Below are 14,594 nucleotides of genomic sequence, written 5' to 3' on the forward strand. Positions count from 1 at the left end.
TTAAAAAATAACCAACCAAACAAAAAGAGCAGGCATTTACATGCACTTCTAATGAGAGTTGATAAATTCAAGCCTGTTCATTATTGTATTTTGTTTGCCTTGAAATGATAGGATGAAGGAAGTGTGAAAGAAATTCCTATTACACACCATGTGAAAGAAGGATGTGAGAAAGCAGATCCAGCACAGTTTGAATTACTTAAGGTTCTTGGACAGGGATCATTTGGAAAGGTAAGATAACAAACTTTGTTTTCATCTGATGTCTACTTTGAACCTGCTTTGTCTTCCCTTATTTCTGTGATGTTACAAGGTTAGAAATAAACATCAGAAATCTAAGTCCAGGTAGATGTGCTTGTGGAAATTGCCCTGTTTTGGAGGAAGTTACCCACAGTGTTTTGCAGTTGGGTGGGGAGGTGGTGGTGGGTCTTTTCATTTTTACTATGGTAGCATTTCTATCTTAGTGTTCTTTAGAGGAAAAGCAATGTCTTTTTCCGTAGATCTTTCCAGATGTTCAAGAAGGATAGTACCCTAAGAGTTGCTGGGAATGTTTGAAAAAGATACTGACAAATTTCATCTTTTTCCAATCTTGCTCTGTTGCCAAGGGAGCAAGGTTTATAGCGGGACAGCACATCAGACCCAGCAACAGCCTCAGTCTCTCAGCAGAAGGGTTAGTCAGTAGCAAATTTTAGGAGGTCTGCCACGGAAAGTTAGTTTGCTTTAACTGAACAGGGAGGCATGTTTGTGGTTCATCTGGACTGGCAGCTGCAGCTTCATGGGGAACCATGGCACCAACAGCAAGGGTTTTTACTGGTTGGGTTATAGAGTTAGGGGTGGTTTTAATGCAACAGCTCTGGTGTTGACAAGCTCTGTTTGCCTCATGCCTTGGTTATTTGAAGTAAAATCATGGTGTTTTCAACGGCCTCAAGACTTTATTGCAGCATCTAGTCAGGAATCAGAAGGAACAATATTTCTGTTCCATATAGTTTCCCTCAGATCCTCTGTAGCTTAGGTTGATGCTTCGGAGGCAGCAGTGCTGTAACAGACGTCGATAGACACTTCTGCAGGAGATGGTGATTTGTCTCTTAATGATGGTACTTGACGTGTTGTGGAAGTTTGATTTTATTTTTTTTCCTTTCAATATACAAACTCTGTATTGATATAAATACAGAAGAATGATTGCGGTAGTTTGGAACTTGAACCAAAGTAACAATAAAGTAAATAACCTGGGAAATCTATTTCAGGTTTTTTACTTTGCTGTATTTGTCAAGTTATCTACAGCTAGAAGATGCTAAGTGAACAGTTATTCAAATAGCTTATAGAAAAAATATGGCAATTTTTTTGTTACAATAATTTCTTTCTGGTGTCACACTGCAGAAATGAAATTAAAAACCTAATGTCTCAGTTGCTAGCTTGAAACACATTAGTTGAAACATTAATCCTAGTGTATAAGAATCTAATTTATTTTTTTTTAAAACAGACTCTTAAACTAGATCTTTTGCAATGCAAAAAGTAGACAATCAACTTTATGTATGTTTCCATTTTCCAGTTCTTCTGCTAGTTTTGTCTGTCTCGTGGAAGGAACAAATCTCTGCATAGAGATATATGGAGGGGGGGGGTGGAAGAGAGACATTAGGAAGGCAGTCTGTGAATAAGCGATAGCTTGGAAAATAGACTTTAAAATCTTTCTTAATGTTTTACAGTTTAAGAAACACTTCTTTATCTGGTAATGTTTATTGCCAATTCCCTCATACGCTTCTCATCTTCAGAGCCTAAAAGGCTCTGCGTTTATTACTCCTGACTTGCAAAGTCTTAAGCTATCTTAGGGTTCAGCACATCTGGTACAGACATCTTAGCCCTGACTCAGACAGACTCTTACTTCACAGAGTTCAGACTTCTGACAGCCTAAGGAAAGCTCTTGCTCAAAATCCCATCAGGTTGGTGCGACGTCTGTTTTAGCGCTTTTGAAACCTGGCAGTACTTCTAGCTTCAGCTTTAAGAAATGGATGGTGACCTGCACATCTGAGCGGAGCTGTTTTTATCATGTATTTGTTGCTTTCTGTTGAAAAGAGAAAACAACGAAGATCAATGGCTGTTGCCTTGATGGTGTTTTATCTCTGGTTCATACTTCCCAGGGATCTCCCTTTGGGTTTAGCAAACACAAGGTTTGTTTGCTCTCTCTCTCTAACCTAGTATGGGGCTATAGCCCATCCTCTACCTGTCTTTTTTGACATCTGTGCAGTATTTAACACTGCTTCACAGCAATAAGGAGTTAAACCTGATGTCTGTTACTGAGTTTCTGTCTTTGGCCTTTGATAATCACTTTCAGCAGATCTGCTGAAGATGATCCGCAATTCACTTCGGTGTATCACCTTGAGTGTAACACGTGCCCATCTTGATTTTGCTTTACAATTGAACAACCGATCGTTATATCTCTGCAAGGTGCAGGATTATGGAGGCTTTGCAAATTAAATAGATGGTACTTGAGTAGTTCTTAGTGGCAGCTGGTTTAGTTCTTATTAGCTAGAATTTGTGACTTGTGTGTGAATTCCTTACAAGCTGCTAGTTATTAAGCACTAACATATTTGAACGTGTTAGTTAATCTTCTGCTTTGGTAATTGTGAGTGTTTTAATCTACAGATGTTTGTTTTCTTATTTGCTGGTGTCAGCGTGATATAATAGGAGAGCAGTGCCGTAGGTCAATCGTTGGGCAAAACTTAAAACAAAAAGCCTGATAACCTTGAAAAGTGATTACATTTTTCTTCTAACCAGAGTTTAAAATGGAAACAACCCCTTTCCTAACCCTGTACAACTTAGTGACAGTGTATGAATTTGTGATTCTAGAATGGAAAATTTGACAAGTTTATTTCATTACTTTTTAAAAAATATTTCTAGATATTTAATTTCTAACAAAGTATATATGTAAATAAATCTAGTGTTAATGAAAATCTGAATAAGGTAAGATCAGAGAGGCAATTCTGGGTAGCTCTTGACATTCCCTTGTGATTTGTACGGGGTTTTTTTGTTTTGTTTTTTTTTTTACAGTACAAACATTCCTCATAACTAAAAATTGCTATTATAAGAACAACAACTTAGAAACAGGAGCACGTACCAAACTGTTTTGTAAATTGAAAGACCTAGTAGTTAGAATATTAGTCAGTGGAGCTACATGTATTTGTACTGCGTTATTTTATCTAATACTATGCTTTTCTTGGTGTCAAGTTATATACAGTTTATCTCTAAAACTGCTCTGGAAGGAAAAGAGTAGAAAAACCTGTTGGAGTTGCTATTCCAGAGGGAAAGGGTGCTTTGATCTTAAATGGTGAGGTTTCCTTGCTTTCATCTCGCCACTCTTACAGATTTCATTAATACAGCCTGTTCCATGCTTGAAACTTGGGTCTTAAACCTCAAAATCTCTTAGGAGGTGGCAGACCAGGCAGAATTGTCACTTTCCAAGAAAGTAATATGAAGAAAAGTATTTATATAAGTACTTACTTGTTAAGTACTTATTTAAACAGCTTGCTGTAGGAAAGAATGTATAGTTTATGACCAATCTGAATACTTCAGAGAGCTTGGTGGTGCATGTACCTCTAATCTGATTAAGGGAATGCAATTTTGCTCTTCCTTTAAAGGTGTATGCTTGGGAAAGAATACTGAAAGCTGCCAGAAATTAATAGGAGGTTTACAAATGCTTTGTGATAGTTGTGTATTTGATTGCTAAGCTTGCTTATGTACAGAGACTTGCTATGAATACTTAGCATCTTTTTATTCCTCAGAGATTTTGAGGAATGGGATGGGACTAGGAACACACTATTTCCTTATCTCTATTAATGAAGTTAAAAGTAAAGACATAGTAATGCTTTTTTAGTCGGGTTGATTTAGTGTTTACATAAAATATTTTTAGCAGAATTTTTTAAAATGGGGTTTGTATTACCAGGTCTTCCTCGTACGGAAAATAATTGGTCCTGATGCTGGGCAACTTTATGCAATGAAAGTACTGAAAAAAGCTTCTTTAAAAGGTATGTGTAGCTTTTGGATTGGAACTTTATAAAATGGTTTTCAATACACTTGTATCTCTTATATGAGTCTTGTAAATACTTAAAAGCCTTTTTGTTAATCCTAAATATATTTCAGTGAGTTCATAACTCTTCTCCGACAGTAGTTTTTTTTCTGGAGTAACTTGTAAGTTCATGTTTAAGAAATATTTCAAATTTGGCCAAATAGCTTTAATTATGTGGTAGAAAGTACTCTTTCAAGGTTTTAAAATTGCATTATTTAATTCTGTTTAGTCTTTTCATTATATTAAAACAAATCATAATTATTAAATTATATTTATCATTATATTAAAACAAACAAAAAATTCATAAACAATTTTCATTATGTCTTTTAAGTTAAACTCTACTGTGATAAGTCATTCCCCCTTGTTATAGGTGCCATAGCAAGCTCACTTACGTTTTGGCTTTCAGAAGACACTTTAGTGAATGCAAGTCCTCCCTGTTTAAATAGGGACTGTTACTAGTTAAAGAGGAAAAATTAATTTTGAAAGACAGAAAATACGTATCCAGTACAAATAGTTAATTCAGAGGTTAAAGTTAGCTGCCTGGAAATGTAGATGTGAGCTTTTTTCTTGAAAGTGATATGGATTACCACAAGATACTGGGATGTATTGGGGAAAAATGAAGACAGTAAGGAAGCTGGGGCAGGTAAAAAACAGAATAGAGTTCTGCTGTCTGAACGTTTGTGTTTTGTGGGAGACTTAAAAGTTAAAAACAAATAAATAACAAGGAAAAGTATTTCTTTAGACAGCAAAGACTTCCCGTAGGCTAGGTTCTGCTCAATTTGTATTATACCAAATACATTTGTTTCATGCTGGTCTTTTTGTCTTTTTCTTTTTCCCCTTCTCTGCAGTTCGGGATAGAGTTCGTACAAAAATGGAGAGAGATATATTAGTAGAAGTAAATCATCCATTTATCGTCAAACTGCACTATGGTTGGTTTTTTTTTTTGCTACAATTTCTTACATTACTTTAAGGCATAGCTGATCTTGTTCTTTCTCAGTTTTGTGGTGTCCATTTTAATGTCCGAATTAGGTTCTAGCAACTTTAAATCACAAAAAGCTAAAAAAGGGAATGTAAACACACGTGTATATAAAAGTTTTAGGTGAAGTCCTCTTGAAATCAAAGAAATGGAAAATTCTTAATTTCTACAGAGACTTATTTTTTCTTTTCATTGAGTTAAAACCAAGGTAATTAATATACTTGGTGTTACCCTGTTTGACAAAGGAGAAATAAAAGAACAGTATTTTAGTGATCTTTTATAACTAAGATTGACTTCTGCGAAGAGGCAAGTAATCATTCAATGAACTACCTTATGTGCTGCTGAATTACTTCAGTTCCGTAACAGAAGTATTGCCTTTCATGGGAATTGCCAAGTTGTAAGAGCATTCAGATCCATTTTGTAGATAATCTTTGTCACGCAACTATTGATTTTTTTTTAAATTATTTTTTTTAAGCCTTTCAGACTGAAGGGAAGCTATATTTAATATTGGATTTTCTCAGGGGAGGAGATGTATTCACACGATTATCCAAAGAGGTAAGTACTTAAGATTTTATCTCCACTCAGTGTTAGAGAGGGTTTTGTTGTTTGTTTGGGGTTTTTTTTGTCAGTATAGGATTGTCTTCTGTATTTGTTTCTCCCATATTTCTTGTCATAATCTAGTTTTTAATAACTCAGTGGGACTTCCCTTATAGATGTAACCTTAAGAAACCTGAGTGCACATTGATTAGTAGCTTAAGTTTTAATCTGGTATCTGCAAAGTACAGTTCTTTTGTCTAAAAATGTTTTGTTGCTTGGAGACCTAGCTGAAATAAATGAAGATTTAGCTATGAGCGAAGGGGATGTACAGTTCTTCTGCTTATAGTCAGCTTCAGTGCTCCAAGAAGCCCACATCTTTAAGAGATTTCTGCTGCATTGTAAAATTTCATAATGCTGTAATAGAAATCCTAATGCTTAATCTCACAAAGTGTGAACACTGAGCATTTTTGAGACCACTGCCCTTCATCTAACATTGGCATACAACTGGACCTTTACTTTTTCATTTCTATTTTTGTTTTCTGGGCAGAAAACTTCAGAGGAGGGAATACGATACAACTTTTTTTCTTTATTTACACATTTGCCATTAAATATTTATTATATGTTACCTTAAGTATTACGAACATGTTCATAAGACTTGTATTTTCTTCCTGCAAATCTTTCAGAAAGATCTAAATTTTTAATGGCAATTTCTCAACAGCTTTACAGTAAGAGAGCTTTTCGGTGCTTTCACCACTGTAAATACTTCTCTATTTCTAATGCATAGGAAAAGCCACTTTCCTAAATGAGAAAACTGGGTATATGACTGATCTTTCTCGTGACATGGAGGTAGTTGTATCCTCAGTATGTAAGGTCAGGAGCTAATTGGTTTTTTTTCCCCCCATACACTTTTCTTAAAAATGAAGCTTTACTCCAGGAACAAGCAAAAGAGAAGGAAGAATTTTAAGGGGGTTTTGTTTTCCTATTTTTATAAAAAGCTGACCTTGGTAAGACAATGGTAATGTCTAAAAATTGAGCTTAAAATTAATTAACCTTGAGGATAAAACGGAGGTTAAAAGCTTAAACAAAACTGACTGGATTGTAAAGGGTTATTGGAGCAGTAGGTAGGAAAGAGGTCAATTTGTGCTTTGATATAGGATGTCTAATTATAGAGGAAATTCTGGTATAGCAGGAAGAACTATTCTTTTTCACCAGCACAGCTGGGATTACCGAGTGTGCAACATTCTTTGAGGGATGCAAGTCTCTCCGTAATAATACTAGTTAGGCGGTTGCAAGAGGTATGTGTTCCCTTTGGGAATAAAGAAGTAGGTGTCAGGTGTTCTTGTTGTTAAGTCTCTACATGTTTTTGGAAGACTTCAGTTACCTTCTATGATGGCTTTAAACATTCACTCTGTATATAGACAAGAAAAAAATAAATCAGCTCTCTGGTGGGAAGACAAGGTTTTTTTCTAAAGTACATGGTAAAACGAAGACAGTGAACAATACGCGAGGGTAAATTCCCCATGGCATTTCATACTTTCCACACAAGGATTGTTTTAATTAATTGTGTTTAGTATGAGGTTATTAAAACACACTGGTCTTTTAAATTCTAACATGGGTATGAGAGTTTCAGCTGTGGAAGTGAAATGAGTACGTAATGAAGTTCTCATTGGTAACTTTTAATGAAGTTGGCTTGCATGGTGTTTAATTTAACATAGAAAGCAGATTTAAATGAAGTTGTTGGGAGGTTTTAGGTTACCATTTAGCATCATTGTACTCTGAGATTTGCATTTTGGCTACTCCAAGGAGTAATGATATCCCAGAGGTTTCCTCTTGTTCTTTTGGATGTAGATGAAAACAGTATGAAAATTGCTCTTTAAAAAATCAAGGTGAAATTTTGTGTAGCTTAACAGCTTTATTCATACAATGTTAATACCTATCTTTATGGAAATGAGGAATATTTCTGTTGCCAGTAGAACAGGTAACGTATGTGCAATTTGAAGTACAGATCAGTGTACTACTAAATCAATAAGCCCAGTTACCTTAATATAAGTCTTGTTAGCTGTCTGCCGTGCAGTTGGGATGGTTGTTCTTGTTCCTGGTGCTTTCAACAAATAAGGGAATAGTTAAATGTCAGATTCAATTCCAGTAATTTAAAGATTACTAGCTTTGGCAGTAATTTGTAGAACATGACAAGAGCCAAGGCAGGTATGATTCTTGTATATAAAATGAGAAGCAACCTGTTGAGTGTTTGGGATAGAAACACATCTCTCAAATGCTCTCTGTGCAACTTCACTCAGTTTTTGAGTATCTCGATGGGGTTCTTCAAATTTCTTTCCCTAGGAAGAGTGAAGTAGGTTCTTTAACGCCTGCTGCAGATTTTCACATCGTTGTTATTTTCACCAAAGTGTTTAATTTGCATACTTTTTTCTAAATTATTTCTACTTTTTTTTTTTTTACTGTTAATGTGAGTTCACAGAGACAGTCACCCAATACAGCAGTCGTATACTAAATTTTATGATGCAGTGGAAAACAGTCTGTATAGGATTGTGGCAGGAGGAGTGCTGGTGGTCAATAACACCAAAGATAACAATGAAATTTATTACGTTAAAAGTTAGCTAATGCTCTGCAGTAACTGCTGATGGTTTTGTTTAAGTATTGCAGGTAGTTCTTTTCTATACCTGCTGATTAGCCTATATTAAGACGTAATTTCTGTTAGGTGAATTCATTAAATTTGAGTTCATAAGGTACTTCTAAGTCTTCGAAATTTAGGCAGACAGGACTGTTTGTTTTAGATTGCAGTTTTAAAAACTGAAGACAAGATCAGAAGGTAAATCTATACAGTTCTTATTAGGTTATGTTTACAGAGGAAGATGTGAAATTCTACCTCGCAGAACTGGCCCTTGCTTTGGATCACCTTCACAGCTTGGGAATTGTATACAGGGACCTGAAGCCAGAAAAGTAAAGTAAAATGTATTTTACCACTATTACGTGTATTTTGCTTGTTGCTTTGCATCTTCCACTATAGTGATGTAAAATGTTAAGAATATTTTTGTTAGACTACGTAAACAAATATAAAATGTAAAAAATATATCTGTGATTTAAATGAAATAATATTGGCTTGTTAAATTAATAACAGAAGTTGGAGATAAAGATTATTAACTCTTATATTTTAAATGTTATATGTAAACATTCCTCTTTATGTGTATTGGTGAATGTGAATTTTAATTTTCAGCATTTTGCTTGATGAAGCAGGACATATCAAGTTAACAGGTAGGTAACTCTTATTAGTACAGCACTTTTTGAATATATTTCTGTATAAGCTTTTTGTTATAAGCCTAACATATGTATAGTGGTGGCTGGAGTATGTGAGCCAGTATTTAGAAAGATTTTTATTGTTATCCCTTCCCTATATAATGGTTCTTTATATAGTATTAAGTACTTTTATTGAAGTGTTGTAGGTAGTCGGAGACTGTGTCTGATGGTTTTGATCAATTGCCAGATCCTGATGTCCATGCAGGTTCCATTGAAGTCAGTTTTCGTGTTGGCTCATGTTTGCATAAGTCAAGTTGCAGTGTTAACAGCAATATTGCTGTAAAGTGCAGATCCTAATTGCTGTGGTTACAATAGAAGAAATGTAGCTACAAATACAAAACCAGACGTTGAATGTGGTTTTTAAAGGAGCTTTATTTGTTAACATACCACCACCACCTGAACTAAAACTACCCACTATTCAGGTTAGAAAGGGAGCTGTAACAAGATTAGCTGTGGAACGCCTTTTAACTGCAGATCAAGACAGCGTAGACCCAGGCCAAAGCTGCTGACTGTGAGGCTTTTAAAAGGGGGCAGAGGTGCTTTCGGTGTAAGACAACTTTAGTGCACAATAAGACTTCTGAGAAATTACTTTTTTTTGTTTTATTTCTGGATTATCACCTTTAAATGTGTAAAATTGCAGAAAAATGTTCTGTGAGGAACAATTAAAATACTAGTTAAAAATTCTAATAAATTATGTATACAGAAGACTGTGACTATTTGGAAACCAAATAATGAATTTCTGAAGCTTTAAATTACATTTAAGGTGATGCTTTTGTATTATAAATTTCATCATATATTTTGATCTATAGATATTGCTATTAGATTACAACAGAAAATGAAGGTGTTTCATAAAAGACTTGATGGAATAATGATGGAAAAAAATTTTATAAAATGCATAATTTAAAAAAATCTGTGTGGTATATTTAAATCCAATTAAATCCTAAATTTCTTGCTTCCTTCTGAAACTGTAGAAGAATAGTTGATGGGATTATTGATTAGCAATCACTTCCCTTTAAAAAAAAAAAAAAAAGGATGCTTGAGAGCCTCTACTTGAGAGTTGGGCTGATATCAAGGACTTGTGTGTTTAATGGCATTATTCAAACTAGGGGAAAAAAGTATCCTGGGAATGAAGCGAGCAGATATGCCAGACTGTTCCTTACTGAACCTCAGTCAGGTTGTAGAACCATGCTGTCTTACATGACAACAATATTTTTAGTCTGATTTATTTATTCATCATCCGGTAATACTAGACCATGCAGGCTGTGTTCTCTTTGAAACTTATTTTTACTTCTATCCAATTTTTTGAGTCAATAAGGCAGGCAGTAAACAGAAAATAAGAACTTCTGATTATCTTAAGGCTCTAAATGTGTAGTATTTCAAATAATTAGTTATTTTTAGTAGTAATATTGATGGCTAATCACCAATTTAATGTGACTTATAAAATGGTTTTGGTGGTGTGTAGTGAACTGTCTAATGCTATCTCTAGATATCTGGAGTTTCTTGTTCCATGAAGAGCTAGAATAATCACATAATATTCCTGAAAGCCAACAAACAAAAGCTGTCAATACTTTGATTTTTGAAATACTGTATACAGTATTGTGTTTTTTCTGAAATTCTTTACTGGCTGTATTCTTGTAATGCTGTTGTTGTAGACTTTGGACTCAGCAAAGAATCAGTAGATCAAGAGAAGAAGGCCTATTCTTTCTGTGGTACTGTAGAATACATGGCACCTGAAGTAGTAAACAGGCGAGGGCACAACCAGAGTGCTGACTGGTGGTCCTTTGGTGTTCTCATGGTACTGTATGCTTCATTGCTTACCTTGTTTAAGGTCACAAACACACTGCCTTTGTCTAAGTCAATGTGAAATAATGTACTTAGAATAAGCTTGTCCAGGTCTAATTACAAATGCTTGGGTAAGGGGAAGAGAGAATTCAATAACTGAATTGCTACTGAAATGGCAATAATTTGAATAAAACTTGCTTTTCACCTGCTTAGCCTTGTAAGGAGTACTTACCAGGAACCATAAAAGTCATGTGTGCAGTCCACTAGTAGTTTAGAACAGTTGTAGTCAGTATGAAACTTAAGTGTGTATATTTATTTCACATGCTAGTTGATAGTTTAAAAAAAAAACCCAAACCTGAAGACTTGGTTTGATGGAGTATTAATTGGGTTTTTTGTAAGAGTAAGACTGTTGAATGAATACTGGAGTGCAGTAGTGAAATAGGCCAGTAACCACTAGCACTTACACCTTTGCTGTCATGTGTTAGAGCAAACAGCTGAAATATGCGTATTGACATTAAAAGTAAAGTACTGTTTTAGAATTTATTCTTCTTGCTGTTTTCAGAGCATGCCGACATCTAAAAAACTTGGTTATGGAGGGATTTTATTACTTTAGTTTAAAAGTAGTTTATGGATGCAAAATATTCCTACATCACCGCTACATTACACTTGGCACTGTTGTTATCATGTAAACTGCCAATGAAAACAAGATTTAGATTTGTGAAGGTTTTAAAATAATTTTTTAAAAGCTCAAGCCAGCATGCCTAATGTAGAGATAGGGAAGAGTACAGTACTGAACACTTTGTTTGAGCAACTGGGGGAAGAAGTGTTGATTTAGATTAACATTTGTTCTTTTCAGTTTGAAATGCTTACTGGTACACTACCATTTCAAGGTAAAGATCGAAATGAAACTATGAATATGATACTCAAGTAAGTATACCTTCTTACTATTTTGGAAAGTCAGAAAATGTAATTTTAAACATGTTTGAACAGCTTGTTATAACTTCTTGTGCTTGAAGAGCATTAAGATAGAACAAGAATAAAAAACCCGAAGTGCCTCCCAATAAAGTTTAGATCCCAGACCATCCAAATACTAGTAAGCATCTACAGAAATTAAAACTTAGGAATGGATTCATGTTTTCATTGTAGGTGTATAACGAAGGTAAAGCAGTACTGTGAATTACAGCAGCATTATTTACCGCTCACGTTGTTATGCTCTCTTGCTACTGTTACAGCATACCTTATTTTGTAAGCAGTAGTTAATCAGGCGTTGCTTTGTGTAGGTATGTTTGGAAAGTGCACTTATGTGCTCATATTTTTCATATTAAATTACCTCAGTTACAACAGAAGCTGTCTAACAAGACAGACTGGGTAAACTGGTGATTAGTAAGTGAAACTGTTGGGCAAATGTGTTCTCGTCTTTATTTGTGCTTAGCTAACAAAGAATTTCCTTTGGAGCGCGTGCAGAGCCTTGGGCCTTTGGAGGGGGTGATAGGCAGGCAGGGGTTGAGAGGGGAGCTGTGTTCTTACAGACGCACAGCAGTCTGAACTTACCTGACTATGCGCTTATACTGATGTTACCTGCCAAAGCAGGTGGATTAGATCGCTATCCTCACTTGTAGCTGTAAGTGATGATGCAGTTCTGCATCAAGAAATAAGGAATTTCTTGCCTTAGTGCAATTGTTTTCATAAAATAAGCTTGGTAAAGTCATTAAGCTTTTATATGATGGCTTAACGAGAGGCTCTTGCTTCAAGAGAAATATTAGCAATCACTTCAGGGGCAAGTAATTTGGACTTGGTGAGTCTCTTCTGGCATGGATTCTGGTAGAGGTATTTTGGTGATAATTTCCTGGTGACTTGAAGATATCTTTGAACATACTTACATATTCCTGAGATAATTATTTAACTCTATTTTGGCATGAAACTTGGGAGGCTTGGGTGGGATTTCAGGTTTTTGGTCTGGTGTGGTTTTTTTGTTTAGGTTTGCGATGTGTTGATTTTTGGTTTGGATTTATTTTTTTTTTTAACCCACTCATACAATGTGAAACTTAAGTGCTAATGAGTTAAATGTGTACACTCTACAAGACTTTGGAATAGATCCTTGATACATCAAATTGTGCAATGAAGTCTTATGTAGACAGCTTTTTAGTAAGATACATTTCTTCCTCTTATTTGTTCTGTTTTCCTTTAGAGCGAAACTTGGAATGCCTCAGTTCCTCAGCCCTGAAGCACAAAGTCTTTTGAGGATGTTGTTTAAAAGGAACCCATCGAATAGATTAGGTTGGTTCATCTATTTGCATCTTTGAAATAAAAGAAGTTTGGTTGAGTATTTAAAGAAAATATTTGCTAGAGTCATGCGCCAGATGGTCAGTAACGTTTGGGCTTAGATACCATTTCTTCTTAGCTTGGATCATGACTTCCATGGGTTTGGCTAATGAATGATTACTTTTTTGGACCAGTGACTTCTAGCAGCATGCCAAAGCTTTAACAGTGTCAGAGCAAAGAATATTGATTCTCTGTATTTATGGGCTTCTTGTGCTCTGTGTGCCTCCCTGATGAGTTATACACAACTTAATTGAACATTTTATGTCCTTGGAATATTCCTGTATTTAAAATTCCCTCAAATAACCATGTCTATGCAAAATTCGTTCAAATAAACTAATTTTTAGTGCAATCTTCTTCAAAGACTTTGCCCAGAAGTGTTTTAAATACAGTGTTTTCTTTGTTCAGGAGCTGGTTCAGATGGAGTTGAAGAAATCAAGAGACATCCTTTTTTTTCTACTGTTGACTGGAATGTAAGTACAAAATTATTTGAATAAAGCTGTTTTTAATTTTTGTATGTGTTATAGGGTTACAAGTATTTACATCTGAATAGGGCACAATAAACACTGCAGTGCTGCTGACTTACATTCTGGCTTTGCTATAATCTTGGCATCTGGAGCTGTAGTGTTTATGGTATAGAGAGTATTAATTATAAGTTGCACATTTACTTTTTAAATAGTTAAGAGTTGCAGCATTCTAAAGCTTAAATTATCTGTTAGAGCATTTGTAGCTGGGGGAGGGTGCTGGTGTTCCTGTGTACAAGAATCTCTCTTCAGTGAGTGTCTGTCTAGTGTATCCGTGCAGGGCACAAAAAGTCGGTGTGACTAATTCTCTTTGACTTCTCTCTAGTCAGCCACAGCACGTTCCGATCTTACCAGTCATATCCCATTCACAGTCAAAGTATTGGCTGCAGCGCTCTGAGATGATCAGAAGTCCGTATGAGTTCGTGATTGCTTGTTTAAAATTTTAACAAGCAGCTTGATGCTTTTCCTCTGCTGTTCTCTAATCTTTTGAGATGTGCTTCCCAGAAGTGTTCTCAAACCCAAGATCCTCTATATCAAATAAATCCACTCTGAAAACCCTCCTTTGCTATAATGCCTACGAAAGGATAGACACAATAAATAAGATGTTTCTCTGCTGACAGGACTACCTGCAGTGCTAGCCAGTACTGTGCTGAGCTGTTTCTTTAGAGCCCGTTGTCATTATCCTTGTATTTACATTTGAGAAGGTGGTTTTCTAGCTGTGTTTGTGCAGCAGCTACCATAGTCCTGTTTGATTCCAGTAACAGCAAAACTTCACTGTTTTATGTGAGTAGGCTTTGTAAGAGAAGGTTGTGTTGTTATGGCTTCATTATCTACTTTCCTTTTTCTTTTTTTTTTTTTTTTTTTAAGGGACTCATATTGAAATAAATACCAGCAAGGAAGTTTGAAAGATCTGCAGTTTCTAACTCTTTCTTTTTCTTTTTTTCTATTTTTTCTTTTATTTGGCAGTGCTTTGTACTTGCTTCGCTGTAGTGGTGTTGATGACCACTTCTGTGTTTTATCTCATTATTTCTTTGGGATGAATTCAGGTCCCTCTTCCTTGGGTTTTAGGCTTGTTGGGGTTTTTTTAAAT

The 14,594-nt window shown here is 35.3% G+C and overlaps 1 protein-coding gene across 3 annotated transcripts in view; it reads left to right on the forward strand.

Annotated features, from left to right (window-relative positions):
* RPS6KA6 (ribosomal protein S6 kinase A6) overlaps positions 1-14,594 on the forward strand; it is a 43,362-nt gene that overhangs the window by 13,240 nt on the left and 15,528 nt on the right. For all 3 annotated transcript variants that reach the window (XM_055818002.1, XM_055818003.1, XM_055818004.1), the window contains 10 exons: positions 112-228; positions 3,932-4,013; positions 4,903-4,983; positions 5,506-5,585; positions 8,419-8,525; positions 8,800-8,837; positions 10,532-10,674; positions 11,518-11,588; positions 12,850-12,938; positions 13,389-13,453. In XM_055818002.1, the coding sequence (XP_055673977.1) occupies positions 112-228; positions 3,932-4,013; positions 4,903-4,983; positions 5,506-5,585; positions 8,419-8,525; positions 8,800-8,837; positions 10,532-10,674; positions 11,518-11,588; positions 12,850-12,938; positions 13,389-13,453 (873 nt within the window). The remainder of the gene's footprint in view (positions 1-111; positions 229-3,931; positions 4,014-4,902; positions 4,984-5,505; positions 5,586-8,418; positions 8,526-8,799; positions 8,838-10,531; positions 10,675-11,517; positions 11,589-12,849; positions 12,939-13,388; positions 13,454-14,594) is intronic.

Source organism: Falco peregrinus, chromosome 13 (genome assembly GCF_023634155.1).
Source record: "Falco peregrinus isolate bFalPer1 chromosome 13, bFalPer1.pri, whole genome shotgun sequence".
Classification (NCBI taxonomy): Eukaryota; Metazoa; Chordata; class Aves; order Falconiformes; family Falconidae; genus Falco; species Falco peregrinus.